This window comes from Micromys minutus (genome assembly GCF_963924665.1).
Source record: "Micromys minutus genome assembly, chromosome: X".
NCBI classification, from domain to species: domain Eukaryota; kingdom Metazoa; phylum Chordata; class Mammalia; order Rodentia; family Muridae; genus Micromys; species Micromys minutus.
In genome coordinates, this window is record NC_137970.1 from 127,640,653 (window position 1) to 127,658,614 (window position 17,962).

The 17,962-nt window shown below is 36.4% G+C and overlaps 1 protein-coding gene and 1 pseudogene across 4 annotated transcripts in view; both read right to left on the reverse strand.

Moving 5' to 3' along the window:
- The window catches only part of F8 (coagulation factor VIII), a gene marked incomplete at both ends in the record, with an annotated part of 191,009 nt that overhangs the window by 68,211 nt on the left and 104,836 nt on the right, over window positions 1-17,962 (reverse strand). For all 3 annotated transcript variants that reach the window (XM_080909833.1, XM_080909832.1, XM_080909831.1), the window contains 7 exons: window positions 723-808; window positions 2,864-2,935; window positions 5,797-5,913; window positions 6,833-7,015; window positions 7,193-7,421; window positions 8,360-8,566; window positions 15,910-16,063. In XM_080909833.1, the coding sequence (XP_080765959.1) occupies window positions 723-808; window positions 2,864-2,935; window positions 5,797-5,913; window positions 6,833-7,015; window positions 7,193-7,421; window positions 8,360-8,566; window positions 15,910-16,063 (1,048 nt within the window). The remainder of the gene's footprint in view (window positions 1-722; window positions 809-2,863; window positions 2,936-5,796; window positions 5,914-6,832; window positions 7,016-7,192; window positions 7,422-8,359; window positions 8,567-15,909; window positions 16,064-17,962) is intronic.
- LOC308415992 (ribosome biogenesis protein BRX1 homolog) lies at window positions 14,089-15,138 on the reverse strand (annotated as a pseudogene). The gene has a single exon. The product of its transcript is annotated as a ribosome biogenesis protein BRX1 homolog (transcript).

The following is a 17,962-nucleotide window of genomic DNA, read 5'->3' on the forward strand; positions in this document are numbered from 1 at the left end:
CTAAGCTACTTATTTTGTGTAAAAATGAAGAACAGTAGAGGAGGACTCAGGGACACCTACTCAGTTGGAGATTTCTCGTCATAGAAAATACATGGTCTTAAAAATAGTGCCTTAGTTAAGTTTACATTGCTGTGAAGAGGCACCACGACCAAGGCAACTCTTATAAAAAACAAAAGATAATTGAGGCTGTCCTACAGTTCAGAGGTTTAGTCCATTATAATCATGGCAGAAAGCACTGCAGTGTCCAGGCAGACATGGTACTGGAGGAGCTGAGAGTTCTACACCTTGATTTAAAAGCAGCCAGGTGGAGACTATCTTTTATAATGACTAGAGCCTGAGCATAGGAGTCCTCAAAGCCCATCCGCACAGTGACTCAATTCCTAGAACAAGGTCACACCTCCTAATAGTGTTACTCCCTATGGCCAAGCAATCAGACACATGAATCTATAGGGGTCAAACCTATGCAAACCATCAGATGTAGTAAATTCAAATTTATAAAAATCATTTTGATGTTAGATTCTAAGTAGAAAGTAATGGGATAAATCTCCATATTTAATTCTATTCCAAATGACTAATTTATGAATATTTTTGATCATATTAAGTCATTCTATTCTATAGTTTCCTTATAAGTTATATGATATTCTATGGGAAAGACTGCATAATGATAATATTTTGACCTGACTGTATGTTGATATATTTCTCAATTTTTCTAGTTTTCTAACCTTGATCCAAGAAAAAGGCTGCTTGGTACTCCAGGCATTGATTGATCCAGAATGATGAAGTCTTGCCAGGTTTGGGGTCCACTGTCCTTTGTCCAAGAAAGAATAGAGAGATTATATTATTGTACATTCAACTGTATTTATCTTAAAAACTTGGGAACAACAGTATTATCTGGAGAAAAGTTAATTCTAGCTGCATAAGAAATAAAAAAGGCATAAAAGTATTTATTATAGCATGACAGTATTGAATACTGTCTAAAGGATTTGTTTTTTGGTGATTATATATATATATATATATATATATATATATATATATATATATATATATATATAATTTTATTTTCTTTAAGGGGGAGACAGTACTGGGGAATGACATACTCAGGGCCTTGCATGTATTAAGCAAGTGCTCTACTACTGAGCTATATATGCAATCTACAAGTAGAACTATAATGTTTCTTTACCATATAATGTACATTTATTGTAGAAATGCTAGAAAATTAAAAAATAGCAAAAATAAATAAATAGCAGTGTTTCTATCTAAAAACTCATTAAATAAATAATACTTTAAACCTCTTTTCCAAGGGAATTTTCTCCTTTAAAGTAGAGGCTGACAAACTTTTACATGTGTGCTTGTAGACTCTCAGGACTCAAAGGGATGAACCTTAGATGAAATGCCCTATAGTGTGGAGAGGGAACTTGTAGAGTCTATCTCCACTAGAAAAACAGGGCATCAAGTGAGGGATGGGGTTGCTATAGCATAGTCAAAAACTCTGACCCAGAATTGTTCTGAAAGTACTGCAGGATGAAAATGGGAGAGGAACCTGAGGAAAAGGAGGTCCAGTGACAGGCCCAAAGTGGGATCCAGCTCAAGGGGAGGCCCCAAGGTCTGACATTAAGGCTATGGTTTGCTCGCAAAAAAAAGGAGCCTATCATGACCGATCTTCAAAAGACCCAACAAGCAGCTGAAAGAGTCAGATGCAGATATTTGCACCCAACCAGTGGACAGAAGCTAGTGATCCCTGTGGTTAAATTAGGGGAAAGCTGGAAGAAGCCGAAGAGGAGGGTGACCCTATAGAAATACCAGCAGTCTCAATTAACTCGGACCCCCCAGAAACTTCAGACAGCAGACCACCAGCCTAGAAGCATGCACCAGCTGATATGAGGCCCCCAACACATATTCAGCAGAGGAGTCTGGGTTCAGTCAGAGAAGATTTACCTAACCCTCAAGAGACTGGAGGCCCCAGGGAGTGGGGAGGTCTGGTGGGGTGGGGAGAGGGATATCCTTGTGGAGACAGGGGTGGGGAGGGGTTATGGGATGAGGAACAGTCAGAGAGTGGACCAGGAGGGAATTAAAATCTAGAGTATAAAAAAGATTAAATAAAAGAAAATAAAAATGAAACAAAAATATCATAATTAAATCAATTCTTCTGCACAATATAGACTAAAAATAAAAATTTCATAACTCATATACAAAAAACCATAGACAATGATCTGTAAATCCTTATTCTAGAATGATTTTCTATAACCTCTATTTAAGCTTTACTATCAGTGTTCAGAAGAAAGTATAGCTTCTTAATATGCTCAGTAGAATAAACTCAGGGGAGCAGTTCTGAAAGTGCTAGAGGAGGTTATTTCAAGAGTTAGTGTCATAGAAACCAGGAAAGGGAATAACATTCGAAATGAAAGAAAATATCCAATAAAAAAAGAAGAAAAAAAGAGTTGGTGTCATAGCCCAAGTAAGAAATTAAAGTGGACTGAATTAAGATGTCATAATGGGAAATGGAAAGAAAAATATAGAATTGAGAGTCTACTGAGAAGTAAGAAAAGCATAGAGAGAGGCTGAAGAGATGGGACAGCAGTTAAGAGCACTTTTTGCTCTTACAGAGGACCCAGGTTTGATTCCCAGCACCTACAAGGCAGCTGACAACAGTAACTCCAGCCTCAGAGAATTCTATATCCTCTTCTGGCCTCTGTGGGCATAGCCATGCCCATTTCCATGAAGACAAAACATCCATATATGTAAAAATAAAATAATGTCAAAAGAGAAAAGCATGGAAGGGAGTAGACTGCTTATTTTAAACTGTCCAACAGAATTGAAAAAAAAAATCAGCCCACACTCTTACAGTAAAAATAATAGTATTTACCATAGTGTCCTGACGCTGTAATCTGGAAATCTCTGATGGTTCCAGATGCCATTCCCAGAGGAATCTGGCACTCTGAAATCAAACACAGAAGGTAGTAATGACTTAGAACCAATTACAAAACACTAATAAATGAAAATATTTTTAGGTAAGTGGTGGTTCTATTACTTGTTAAAGGTTTGTCTTAGGGTTTTACTGTTGTGACAAGGCACCATGACTAAGGCAACTCTTTTAAGGACAACGTTTAATTGGGGCTGGCATACAGGTTCAGAGGTTCATGGTGCAGGAAGAGGTGAGAGTTCTATATCTTCATCTGAAGGCTACTAGCAGAATACTCACTTCCAGGCAGCTAGGATTAGGGTATTAAATCCCTCACCCACAGTGACACACTTACTTAAAAAATGCCACACCTCCTAACAGTGCCACTCCTTGGCCCTAGCATATATAAATCATTACATACCATGACTCCCATAGGCTTGTTTAAACATATGAGTCTATGAGGGCCATACCTAAACCAAACATAATGCAAAAACACATTTACTCCAACTTCCAAAATCCCCATAGTTTATAGCAGTCTCAAAAATATTAAAAGTCAAAAGTTCAAGGTCTCTTCTGAGATTCATCCAATCACTTAACTGTAATTTCCAAATCAAGAAAGGAAACCAGCTTGGCAAACTCCAAACTCTGCATCTCCATGTCTGATGTCAAAGTGGTCTTCAAATATTCAACTCCTTTTATGTCTTTGTTGACTACAACAAACCTCTTTCTCCTGGGTTGATTCCACTCCCTGTTAGTGGCTTTCCTCAGCAGATAGCCCACGGCTCTAGCATCTTGAACATCTTGAAGTCTCCAAGGCAACTTCAATGTTACAGCTTCCAGTTTCAACATCGGGGATTCACACATGATCTGGGCTCCTCCAAAGGGCTGGCATTACTTCCCCAGTTCTGCTCTCTGAAGCACTCTAAGCTCAGGTTAATCCACTCTATTGCCTCTGCTGTTCTTGGTGATCATCCCATGGTACTGGCATCTCCAATATGAGTGTCTTTTGTTGTAACTAGGCTTCACCAATAGCCTTTCATAGGCTTTCTTCATGGTGCCAAGTCTCAAATCCTTTGCATGACTCCTTCAGTCCTGGGCCGTGAACTGAAACTGAGGCTGCACCTTACCAATGGCCTTCTATAGTCTCTTACAGTGCCAAGTCTCAGCTGTTCTTCATGACACCATTCATGCCTTCAAAACAAGTACCACCTCAGTGACTCTTATACATTGTCAAGTACAGCTGCAGCATGAGGTACAGCCTTGGCTATCTCTGGAATACAGCTTCTTTGTAATCTCAGAAAACACATCCCAGAAGATTTCATCTCAGTGATGCTGGTCTCTTCTATCACTATTAATTTCTTAGCTCCAGATAACCAGCATCAATTGATTCAATAGTCTTCTTTACCTCTTGACTATAAAGCCAGAGACACATGGATAAAGCTGCGGAGTTATGATCCTTGCAGGAGCTAGAAGCTCCCCTGTTCTATTATATTATCACCAGCTTTTTCTGTTTTCCATCTCCTTCACTGCCTAAGTTTGGATGTCCTAGAACTTGCTCTGTAGAATGACTTTGAACTTAGATATTTGCATGCCTGTCTCCTAAACACTGGGATTAAAGGTGTGGCCCTTTATGTATTTATTTAAGCCTGTATTTAAGTTTTTCTTCACCTAGAGTTTGCTCTGTTCTATGGTGGTCTTGTTCTCAGAGATCTGTTTGGCTTTATCTCCTGAGATTAAAGGCTTGCACTACAATGTCTGGACCTAAATTTAGCTGTGTAGGATCTTGCCCCAAAGTCCCACTCCCTTAATTTGTTACCTCCTTGAACTCAGGATTCAGCTCCATTTCACTTCCTGGTGCCTCTGTAATACCATATATTTTATATTCTGCCTTCCTTGGCTTGCTATGCTTGTTTAAAATGCTTTTCATGAAACTTAACCAGAGAACAAAGTCTGATGGACAATTCTGAGACTTCCTTTGTCAATGCAATTAATCAGAGTCTCTTCTCCTTAGCCTCAAATAGACACTTCAGGCAAGGGCAAATGTAGCTTATTCTTCACCCAAATACCACAAAACAGTGTCTAGGCCACATATTGAAATTCTCCACTGAAACATCTTGGGCCAGGTCTGCATAATTCGAATCACTCTCAGTATACAAAGTCTTCCATATTCCTATTAGCACAGCTCAGTAAACCACATTTAAAGCATTCCACTTCTTTTCAAATACAAACTCCCCAAATCCACATTCTTCCAAACTAAAGCATCGTCAGACCTTTCACAGCAATACCCCAGCCCCTCTGTCTGAGTGAGGGTTTTACTGCTGTGAACAGACACCATGACCAAAGCAAATCTTGCAATGACATTTAATTGGGGCTGGCTTACTGGTTCAGAGGTTCAGTCCATTATCATTAAGATGAGAACATGGCAGCATCCAGGCAGAAATGGTACAGGAACAGCTGAGAGTCCTACATCTTCATCTAAAGGCTGCTAGCAGAATACTCATTTCCAAACAGCTAGGACTAGGGTGTTAAAGCCCACGTCCTCAGTGACACACCTACTTCAACAAGGCCCTTTTGCCTCATAATGCCACTCCCTGACCCAAGCATATACAACCCATCACAAGGTTATATCACCAAACTCTTACAAGTAAAATTTCTAAGTTATCTTTGGTAATTAAATAAAAATTAAGTTTCCAAATCTGCTATTGTTACTGAAGACTGTTTAAGCATCAGTCTGCTAAATATCACAGCTTCATATTCAAAGGGTCCTAGGTGCATTCAATTTAAATTTAGCAGCAAGCTTGTATTTACTTTTTGACAAAGCCAGCCACTTCAAAGAGGAGGAAAGTTGTATGGAAATAGATTGAATAATTAGTGAACTTCTAACCACAGTTACTCACGCTTGCTGTACACCAGAAAAAGAGTGCTCATCCCAGCCTGTAAGTGCTTGCCAATAAGGCATTCCACTCGCCAAATTCCAGCTCTGGATGGTAGCATTTCCAGTGTCTCAAAAACACCTTTTAAAACCCAGAGGAAGAAAAATTACTTTTCATTAAAACTTAGTATGAAATATATCTCATTATTTACAATATGTAACATGAAATTAGAGCTACCAAAATTCAGTTTCATCATCTTAGATCTCTCAAGTGCAAAAGATTTGTCAAGTGATGTTTTGCTTTGAAAGAATCCTAGAGATATTTTTACTATTGACCTGATGTAACCTTCAAGGTGAAAAGAAATCACAGTAAGATCATCTAGGATCCAAGGCCCTAGGTAAAGGGATCTCAAGTTATAAGAAGCTGGAGGGAGGGAAGAAGCTAGACAGGTGGCTCGAGGGTTAAGTGTTCTAGTGTTCTTGCAGAGGACCTGAGTTTGGTATCCAATTACCTATGTCAAGTTGCTCACAACTGCCTGCAATTACAGTTCCAGGAGTTCTGATGACTTCTTCTGACCTTTGTGGACACCAGACACTTATATGTGCATACATACACACACACACACACACACACACACACACACACAAACACATGCACACACAAAACCATATTATTTAAAAGGGACAAATAGAAAACTAAAATAAAACTGTTTTTTGGTCAATACTGTCATTAGTGCTTCATCAATATATTGGTTACATCTGTAAACAAATCAGTCTTAATAGCTACTAGTAGCATGTGGGATTTAAGAGGAATATAATAAAAGATTCTTAGGAAAGTACTATCTGATGTTAATTATTAATTTCAAGTAGCTTTTATGTGCCTGAAATTATCTTGTTCATTTTCTAGTTTATCTCTGTGTATAGGATAAAGTTACTTTGAAAAGTTAAGGCATTTCAGGAAGGAGCTTCTCTGCAACTAATTATATCAACAGTACTATGATAATTTAAAGTAAGTTCTCAATAAGTGGAGTAGATAGAAAACAGAATAAACTAGCTCACACCTGGGTAGAGGTTGTACACTGCCATTTTGTACTCCTCTTTTTTCCGCACAGTGAAAACATGTCCACTGAAATGAATAGATTGGATGTTCTCATTGTTGCCCATGCTGAGAAGATACCATCGAATTCTTTGATCTTGAGCCATTACTAAGCCTGGTAGGGTATCCATAACATAACCATTGACTGCTGGAGAAGAACACAGATAAAATTACTAAAATCTATGAAGTTCATGTTTCTCCACAGAAAATACTGATGCCCTTCAGGATTTCACTTATTAGTCTTCAAATCTCTGGCTCATAGGTTATTTGAAAAAGTACACACTACATTTCCCAGTGAGTAATATTTATGTATGGAGTTTGTTACCATGGAAGCGATAATTCTCTTTCAAAGTGGGGTCTTCTATCTGGATATTGCAGGATGTCTTGCAGTTCCTTTCCACATTTTCAGTGAAGTACCAGCTCTTGGTCTCATCAAAGACAGTGAAAAGCAGAGCAAATTCCTGTACTGCCAATTGTCTTCCATGAGCAGGATTCAATGTGTTCATGTGGCAAATCAGAAGGGGTCCAATTAATCCTGAGTGCATATCTCTTTCCTAGAGTTCCCAGGAGGAAATTAATTGTATTAGTATAAGTTCTCTCTTATCAACTTGTATGCCTAAATACCATTTACTTTCTGTAGTAGATTTCAGAGTAATATTTCTAACATAGAATAGTGATATCACTTCTCACTGTACTTAGGATAAATACTAAAATGTTTAGCATAGAAGGTTAAAAAAAAAAGTCAGGCTGGAAAAGATAGCTCAATGGTTAAGAGCACTGGCTGCTCTTTTAGAATATCTGTTTTATTCCCAGTACCCACATGGCAGCTCACAACTGTTTTTAACTCCAGTTCCAGGGAGCTAAAGTCTCCTCATGTGGGCACTAGGCATGCATACGATGCACAGATGTAAACACAGGCAAAACACCAATACTCATTAAAAATTCTAATAATAATGATAATAATAATAATAATAATAAAGAACATTTCTTTTAAGTGAGAATATGACTATCCCAATAAAGAATGATTATCATTATGTTTAATCTATACACACCAAGAAAACTCTGACTGTTTCCATGTTATATTCTGTCCTACATGTACTTTATGTTTATGGTAACTAGTGGGATTTCAAAGCATGCTAGCTATCCTCTAAAAGAATTGCCACAATATTTTTAAAAATCTGTACATTTATCTCTCTTCTTTAAATAAAGTTATAAGAAAAAAAAGCAATACTATCCGGACTCATTAGAATATATAATATATTTTATATACAATATATATTATTTTGTTTATATATAATATATTATTTTATTTTTATATATGATATATATTATTTTATTTTTATATATAATATATATTTGTAAATAATATATATTTGTACATATATGTGTATGAATGGTTTAGATATAGTCATCATGTATGAAATTATGAAAATATTTTAAAATTTAAATAAAAAAAGTTAGAGCCTCGGTTTAAAAAAAAAGAATGGCTTACAAGATCAACATCAGAGAAATAAGCCCAGGCCTTGCAGTCAAACTCATCTTCTGTAGGTGCCATATGATGTTGCACTTTCCAAAAATAAATCTTGGTTTCATTAGGCTTGACAAAGTTTCTTCTAGGTTCTCCTCTCTGATCTTCCTTATAAGAAATGAGGCTAGAATAGAAGGAGTAGGGACGAGAGGCCTGGTTTTTGAAAGTTACCTGAAGAAGAAAAAAATACAGAAGAGTAATTGTTTTAGAATAATAAAATCCTAAGGACTTATAAAGTTTTATATCTGTATCCCTCTATTTTTGGTCTTTATCCAATATTTACTAACTTAGACCTTAAGAAGAAAGTTATGAGAAAAATTTGAATTCTGGTTTTATAACATGAACATTTCAAAGGAGAAAATTCTTAAATAATTAAAAGTAATTCAAAAGTAAACAGAAAATGCACTATAATTTGAGGAGTGACTACTTAAGGCTTCTTATGACAAATTCCAAGGTGGATATATATTATCTTTAAAATTTTTTATTTATTTTAATCAGTTGTTTGAGAATTCCAAACTGTATTTTGATTAAATTCACCTCTACTTTTCTCCCAGATCAAGCACTACATTTCTACTCACCCAACTTTGTGTCATTTAAAAAAATGGGTTTTTTTAGATTCAAAAACTTATTCATATTTATTATAGAATATGTGCAAAGTAAAATAAATTTCAAGTTAGAAAAAATTTACTTAAAATCCCATAGATTTGGAGGCTTCTATATGTTTACTATTAGTCAGCTGAAAAAATGAAAGTATATTTTTGGAATAAAATAAAATAACTGACTTTTTTCTTAAAATGCATCCAAATTACTTACAATTTATAGGAGTTATTGAGATATGGTTAAATAATAAAAGTATTTCCTTTAAAAAGTATTTTCCTAAGTTTATGATCTCTTAACTTCGTATGAATTTTTTAAAATAATAAAATAAATTATGTAGGTAGTAACTCAAAAAACTTTCTTTTTTGACAGTTTCACTGCTTTTATATTTAGAAAATTTTCTCTATTCTAGGTCTTTTATTATTCCAGATGACATTGCACAGTGCTCTTTCCAACTCAATGAAGAACTGGGCTGGAATTTTGACGGGGACTGCACTGAATCTGTAGATTGCTTTTGGTAAGATGGACATTTTTAAAATGTTGATCCTTCCAATCCATGAGCATGGGAGATCTTTCCATTTTCTAAGATCTTCCTCCATTTCCTTCTTTAGAGATTTGAAGTTCTTGTCACACAGGCCCTTCACTTGATTAGTTAGAGTCACACCAAGGTATTTCATAGTTTTGGTGACTACTGTGAAAGGTACCTTTTCCCTAATTTCTTTCTCCACATGTTTGTCCTTTGAGTATAAGAAGGCTACTGATTTGTTTGAGTTAATTTTATATCCAGCCACTTTGCTGAACTTGTTTATCAGCTGTAGGATTTCTCTGGTAGAAGTTGTGGGGTCACTTAAGTACATTATCATTTCATCTGCAAATAGTGATGTTTTTACATCTTCCTTTCCAATTTGTATCCCTTTGATTTCCTTTTACTGTCTAATTGCTCCGGCCAGGACTTCCAGTACTATGTTGAATAGGTAGGGGGAGAGTGGGCAGCCTTGTCGAATCCCTGATTTTAGTGGGATTACTTCAAGTTTCCCACCTTTAAGTTTGATGTTGGATGTTGGTTTGCTGTATATTGCTTTTATTATGTTTAGGTATGGGCCTTGGATCCCTGTTCTTTCCAAGACTTTTAACATGAAGTGGTATTGGATTTTGTCAAATGCTTTCTCAGCACCTAGTGAGATAACCATGTGGTTTTTTTCTTTGAGTTTGTTTATATGGTGGATTACATTGATGGATTTTTTTATATTAAACCATCCCTGCATCCCAGAGATGGAGCCTACTTGATCATGGTGAATGATTGTTATAATGTGGTCTTGGATTCAGTTTGCAAGGATTTTGTTGAGTACTTTTGCATCAATGTTCATAAGTAAGACTGGTCTGAAATCCATCCTCAACAATAAGAATATATCTTCGGGAATCACTATCCCTGACCTCAAGCTATATTACAAGGCAACTGTGCTGAAAACTGCATGGTACTGGTACAGAAATAGGCACGTGGATCAATGGAATAGAATAGAAGGTCCAGAAATGAGCCCTCACATATATGGTCACTTGATTTTTGACAAAAGAGCTGTAAACATTCAATGGAAAAAGGACAGCTACTTCAATGAAAATAGACCCTTTCTTATCTCCTTGTACAAAGCTCAAGTACAAGTGGATCAAAGAACTCCACATTAAACCAGGTACACTGAAACTATCAGATGAAAAAGTAGGGAAAACCTTAGAACACATAGGCACAGGAGAAAATTTCCTGAACAAAACACCAATGGCCTGTGCTCTAAGTTCAAAGATTGACAAATGGGACTTAATGAGATTGCAAAGTTTCTGTAAGGCTAAGGACACTGTCAGGAAGACAAAACAGCAGCCAATAGAGTGGGAAAAGATCTTTACCAACTCCACATCAGATAGAGGCCTAATATCCAAGGTATACAAAGAACTCAAAAAGCTAGACACCAGAGAATTAAACAACCCTATTTAAAAATGGGGTACAGACTTAAACAAAAAGTTCTCAATCAGGGAATATCGAATGGCTGAGAAACATCTAAGGAAGTGCTCAACATCCTTAGCCATCAGGGAAATACAAATCAAAACAAACTTGAGATTCCACCTCACACCAGTCAGATTGGCCAAGATCCAAAACTCAGATGACAACAGATGCTGCTGAGAATGTGGAGAAAGAGGAACACTTCTCCACTGCTGGTGGGGTTGTAAACTGATACAACCACTCTGGAAATCAGTCTGGCGGTTCCTCCGAAAAATGGACATAGTACTACCTGAAGACCCAGTTATTCCACTTCTGGGCATTTACCCCAGAGATGCTCCAACAAAGATACATGCACCACAATGTTCATTGCAGCTCTATTTATAATAGCCAGAAGCTGGAAAGAACCCAGATGTCCTTCAGTAGACGAATGGATACAAAAATTGTGGTACATTTACACAATGAAGTACTACTCAACTATCAGAAACAATGACTTAACCAAATTCTTAAGAAAATGGATGCATCTAGAGAATATCATCCTGAGTGAGATAACCCAGTCACAAAAGAACAGACATAATATGCAGACAATGATAATGGGATACTAACCCCAGAAAGCTCTGAACACCCCAGAAACAACTCACAGACTGTGTGAAGTTCAACCAAAAAAATGAATATATTTTAATTAAAATAGAACTGTATCACATCCCCCTTTTCTCCCTACAGCCCCTCCTAGTCTCTCTCTTCTCCCCTCAAATTAAAAGCCTCTTTGCCTAGATTATTGTTATATATATACATATGTGTATGTATATGTACCCACAAATACTTAATTACAACCTTAAAAATGTATTCGAAAAAAATAAATAAAAAATAAAAACAAAAAAATTCTCTCTACCCAGAAGGCTTTTAAATATTTTATAGCATAATTTTTATATTTAAAACTTTTAATTCAAATTATCACTGGCCAATATCCAATATGTTCAGTAATATTATTAAAATTATCCCCTCTAAAAAGACAAATTTACAAAGGATGTCAACAGAGAATTCATAATTTGTGTATAGTACAGTTCTGGAGTTTTATCCTAGGTAAAGGAAAATAATTATTTATAAAATGGAAAAAAGGGAATCTGGGTGTGGTGGCATTCACCTTTAATCACACTACTTAAGAGGCAAAGATAGAAAGATTTCTCCAAGTTGCAGGTCAGTCAAAGCTACATAGTAAAATGCTGTCTCAAAGAAATAAGAGGAAAAAGGAAATGGTTTCAAAGGTTATTCAAAGTACGTGGTTAAGTAGCCTATGGTTACATTAATTCATATAATAGATTAAAGGCATGTACCCCCACCCCTAGCTACAGAGTCGTTCTTTTCTTAGTAAGTGTTTTGATGACATAAAATGTTTATTACATAATATATAATTTAAAAGGAGCAGAATTACATGATATAATTTCTAATAAATAAAAAATTAGGCAACAGGTGAGAAATGTACATCAAAATGATAACTATAGGATTATTTTCTTTTTTTTCCACAAAAATAGTATTTTTATTTTGCAACTGGTATTCTCAGGCAAGAGTACAAGAATCTGGTTGTTCTAATGTCCGCAAAGGTACAACTTTGGACCTTACAAAAATATCAGAAAGCCTTATTGCTGAAAGCCTTTGACCAGAGTTTTATTTAACAAGTGTTGTACGAAGAGATTTCTGTACAGAAATATTTACAACAGGTACCGTACTAGAATCACAAAACCTTAAATATCTTTGAATAGAGCCTATGTTTAGTTAGTAAGCATGCTGCAGGTGTAGGAAAATACAATGTTAAGTGTGACAAAACCATCTGATACAATTTAGCATATATGCGTGTATACATATGTATGTATGTAAAACACCTATGGTCATGCATCTCACCAGCCAGCCTCATCATCACTGGTGGATCAGGTTGGTACTGTTCTCTAGAATTTGAAATTGTCTAGAATAAATTTAAAATTGCTTACAAACAGGTATTAGTTGTTCAAAACCTAAGAATTAAATGCACTGGTGGTATAGGTACTGAAATGATCAGATGTAAAATTAACTTTTATTCTCCTGATATAATTATCTCTGAGGCTTACCTCCTCAGTCTAACCTAGACAGTCCTAGAAGCTTCTAGTCTCTGTACAATCTAAGTCTAGAATGCTTTTAGCCTCAAGAGACCAAGACTGAATAAACTCACCCTTTCTAGTTCTGATCTCTAACTAGCTGATTCAACTCAGGTGTTCTGGCTCAAACTCTTCATGATGATTGATTCAATCTGACATCTCTCTTGCCCTCTTTTTGCTTTGCTTGGCCTCAAATTAACTCTGGTTATCTGTTCTAATCTTCTAGCTTGCTCTTTCTTCAACATCTCTCTGTACAACTGTCCCAGTAAAACTGCCTTCTCTCTGCTGCTCTGAAAGCCACTCTTCTCATGATTTGGGCATATTCTATTCTGTCTCATCTTTCTGATTTGTTACTTTGTCTACTACCTAATTATATATCACTTTCAAACTTGGATGTTTCCTTCTACAGACTAATTGTACCTTGTTTGGGATTAACGGTGTGTACTAAGGGCATGTCTGTATTCTGGACAGAAGGATTAAAGGTGTGTGCTAAGGATGAACCATAACTAGAAACAGGTTTTTCTAGTAAACACAATAATTTTGTGGTTCAGTGTGATCAAATATCCTGGAACAATTAGACATCAGCTTCCCAAGGCTTCATGCAGTAGTGACCTCAGCAGAAAAAGCTCAGTGAAATGACCATCCACCTTCACCCTGCCATCCACAGTCTCTAACCTCTTTATAATTACAGACCCAATGAGTCTGTTTGAATTGGCTTAACCAAACTACAATTCTAAGCAAACAGGACAAGCCAACTGCTAAGTGTGCTAAAGATTCAATAGTAAATGAGGCTCTGAAAAGAGTAAAGTAGCTGGTGAGTTCTGAAGATGCTTTATTTAGAAAAAGACCAACACTGACTCAAAGATTTTAATTTTTAAAAATGGTACCCTAATTAGACATATCTAGTTCTGTATACTAAAAGTATTTACACATGGAATACAAAATAAATACACAGTAACTAAAAGAGATAGTTATCCACCGATTCATTTTGCACTCCCTCTGCTCATCTTCTGCTGCAGTTTCCGATGCCTTTTGTAAATCCTTCTCTTTCTTGCTGCCAGGTCTACTTTTGGCTCTGGTTTCATCCACTGTATTTCTATTGGTTTCTCCTCTGCTAATGTAACATACACGCCTGCAGTGGGATCATGTGGAAGAATAGTCTTTGGTTCTTTCTTCCTCAATTTCTGAACATCTGACTTGCTGTCTCTCTGTGTACTTTGCAGCTGTGAGGGACCTTATGACACGCCAATGCATGTTTAGAGACTGGTAATGAGGATTTTCATATAAGGTTGGTCCTCCAAAGCTTCCCTGAAAAATCTTTATGAGATTTAAGACAAAGTGAGGCCCTATTTCCACTAGAGCAGTGTCTTCTATAATCTGAAAGTTCCAAAACCATATCCTGTTATCTAGAATGGTGAACGTAAACATGTGGTCCACAAATGGCTGACTCTTGGGATGGTACCGTGGAGTATTAAAGATCTGAATTAAGAATTCTTTTAACAAAGCATAAAGTGGCAAGTCATCAAAAGCAGGGTCAAAAGACAAAAGGGGCCGAGACCCTTTCAAACAGTTTCCAGTCATCTTTAGTTCACCCATGGTATATTTTGAACCAAGAATTTGGCAGATGGCCCATGAGGTGAATTTGAAAGCCACATATACAGATCCTGTTTTTTCTTAGCTTCAAAATAGATGCATTTGTTGCAATTTTTCATTTCACAGACCTCATTTATCACAAATAATTTGTCTTTACAATCCATTTTAGTATCTGCTTTAGTGTGAGGCATCAACATTCTCAAGTCTTGCATTAAGTGTCTTGTTCTGAAACTTATTCCTCTGGAAGAAAAGATGAGGACCCGCTCTTTCTTTTCCATTTGCCCTTACAAACGGGCCCTGGAATACGATCTCTATCTTCCTCCGCCTCTTTTGCCACATCGGCCTGCTTAGCTGGCTGCCCGGCATCTTTCCAGCTCTTTTTTGCCTTTTTTTGCTTGAATCTCCAGGCCCCCACACCACTTTCTCTTGGTCGCCGCCATCTTGCCTCACCGCGTTTGTTGCTCGGATTATTTTCAACTTCTTAATTATTATGCACTTATTTTTTTCAGGTGGGAGAATACATTATTTTTCCCACTGCTATATATTCATTGTATGTGTTACTATTTTATATAGGATATTTTCATACATTGTGCATGATGCAGTTTGAACATATTCCTCACGTACTCCTCTACCTTCTCCTCTTCCTTCTCTTTCTCATTACTTTCCTTTTTATCCCATAGATCAGTCATGTCCAGATTTTTCATACTGTGACATAATGTTATCTACTGATGTTCACACTGAAGAATTATACAATTGAGTTTCAAAAAATTCAAAAAACTTCATAATGTTCAAAGTAAGTTTGCCATTTTGTGCTAGGACACACATATCTATATTTGGTTGCATATGGTTTCTAGGCTGTATGTTCGGCCTAGACCAGTAGTTCTCAAATTTCCTAATGCTACAACCCTTTAATACAGTTCCTCAGGTTGTGGTGACCCCCCAATCATAAAATTATTTATTGCTACTTCATAATTGTAATTTTGCTACTATTATGAATGGTGATGTAAATATCTGATATGTAGGATATCTGATACATGACCCTTATAAAAGGCTATTTGATCCCCCCAAAGGGGTCTTAACCTATGAGTTGAGAACTACTAGCCTAGACCATTTAACTTCTACTTTTGTCATATATACTTATATTATTTTTATAATTAGAAGCAAACCAAATATATAGAATTGTATTTGTAATTCAATTGTCCTTAACTTACCATAATGTTGTCTTCAACTTCTGCTCTTATATATGGCCCCAACAACCCCAGATGTTCATTTAGTTCTCCACGGTATAAGGGTTGACTAAAGGAGCCATCAGTAAATTCCTGAAAAACTACTTTCTTGAATTGAGGTACATCGCCACTTTGATCCCTGGAGAAAAAGCAGAAGAAAATCAGTACTTTATGGACCCATGAGAAAGATGTCTCACACTTTTGTTTCCCTTGTATCTGAGATGCACTTAACTAAAATTCATGATAAATGATAAATCTAATTGTGCAGGAAGGAAAGAGAGAGGTGAAAGATAATTTTCAGGGGCTAGCGATGTGGCTCAGTTGGTAGTGCATGCAAACATGCAAGGGATCTCTGGGTTCAATTTCTAGTGCAACATAAATTGGTTATGAGATATAAAAAATAAAGATTTTTAGGGGCACTGAGACTTTTCCAAAACACCCCATTCTTAGAATGTGAGACCCTAAAGAAACAGAAATGTTTAAAGTCAGACTCAGAGATTTTCCAGTCTTCCCAAGGCTATGAGATCCTGTCTGTGTTTGACAAATAAAAACAATAGCTCAGAGTAATTCTCAAACAACAACAACAACAACAAGAAAAAACAAAACCCAAAACCAACCAACCAACCAACCAAACAAACAAACAGAAAACACCACAGACTGATAGCCACCTGGCCTCTAGAAAGCCCTAGATAGGGTTCTGACACGTCATAATTAACTCATGCTCTAATCACCCAACTCTGAAAAACAAAACAAGAACAAAACATCTCAAAGTTTTGAAATATATAAACAAGGTTCTAAAAATTTAAAAACAAAGTTTTAATGAACAGGTCATGCTATGCTGACTAAGCTGAGTAAAGACAAAACAAAAATGACTGCTTTAGGAACAGCTTCCCTACCCCCTCCCTACACTGAATTCCAAGGAGAATGCAAATTATCAACACCTTATGGCCAAAGTTTTTCCCCCCTTTCTTCCCCCCTTCCTCTCCTCTTTCTGAAAATTATACTGCTGGCCAATGATAAAATAGTAGTTCACTCCCTCCCAAAAATTTATAAAAGATGTGTGCTTCTTAAGTTCGTGGTTGACTATCCCTGTGAGGATGAGCAACCCCATGTATATGGAATAAAAACCTCTTTTCATTACAGTGGTCTATATCTAATTGTGTTCTGTGGGTTGGGCTCCTGAGCTAAGACTCCTTGGGGTCTTACAACAGTTATGGTGGCTGTAACTCCAGCAAGTAAGGAAGGAAGGAAGATGAAAAGAACGAGGAGAGAAAAGAAAAGAAGGGTAGGTTTTAGTTTCAGTTACACATGACATTTGTATAAACTAAATTGACAAATGCCAAATATCTAGAGGTCAGAAGTTCACACAATTTTTATGTCTTTATTTTATTAGATAGCTAACAAAAAATCTGCATCGTTAACCACTCCATCCCTTTAAAATATTGTCTCCAGGCTTTACTACCTATTGATGTTCTTTAAAAGCTCAAGTTTTTGTCTATTTTTGTCTACTGATTCATTCCCAGTAGCTGGAATATTATGTAATACAAGGCACATACTCAAAATTTATTGCTGACAGCTGGAGAGATGGCTCAGAGATCAAGAGCACTGACTGCTCTTCCAGAGGTCCTGAGTTCAATTCCCAGCAACCACATGGTGGCTCACAACCGTCTGCAATGAGATCCGGACGCCTTCTTCTGTCATGCTGGTGAATATGCAGATAGAAAACTCATGCCCATTAAATGAATAAATCTTTAAAATGCTTATTGGTGAATGTTGAATAAATATAGACCTTAAGAACATACTCTTAAATATAAGAGAGCCTGGTTTCTATTCCTTAGGTCTCTTTTAAATTTTTAAAAATATCGTTTTAAATTTCTGAACTGAAACATACACATCTTTCATTCAGAAATGCAGACATCTCTCAGAAAACTATATATAGCTTTCTATTCACACCTTGCTATCTCTCCACTAAAGGTAACCACTCTTCTGATGCTTATAATAATCTTATTTCTCTGCTTTTTCATAAGTTTACACTTCT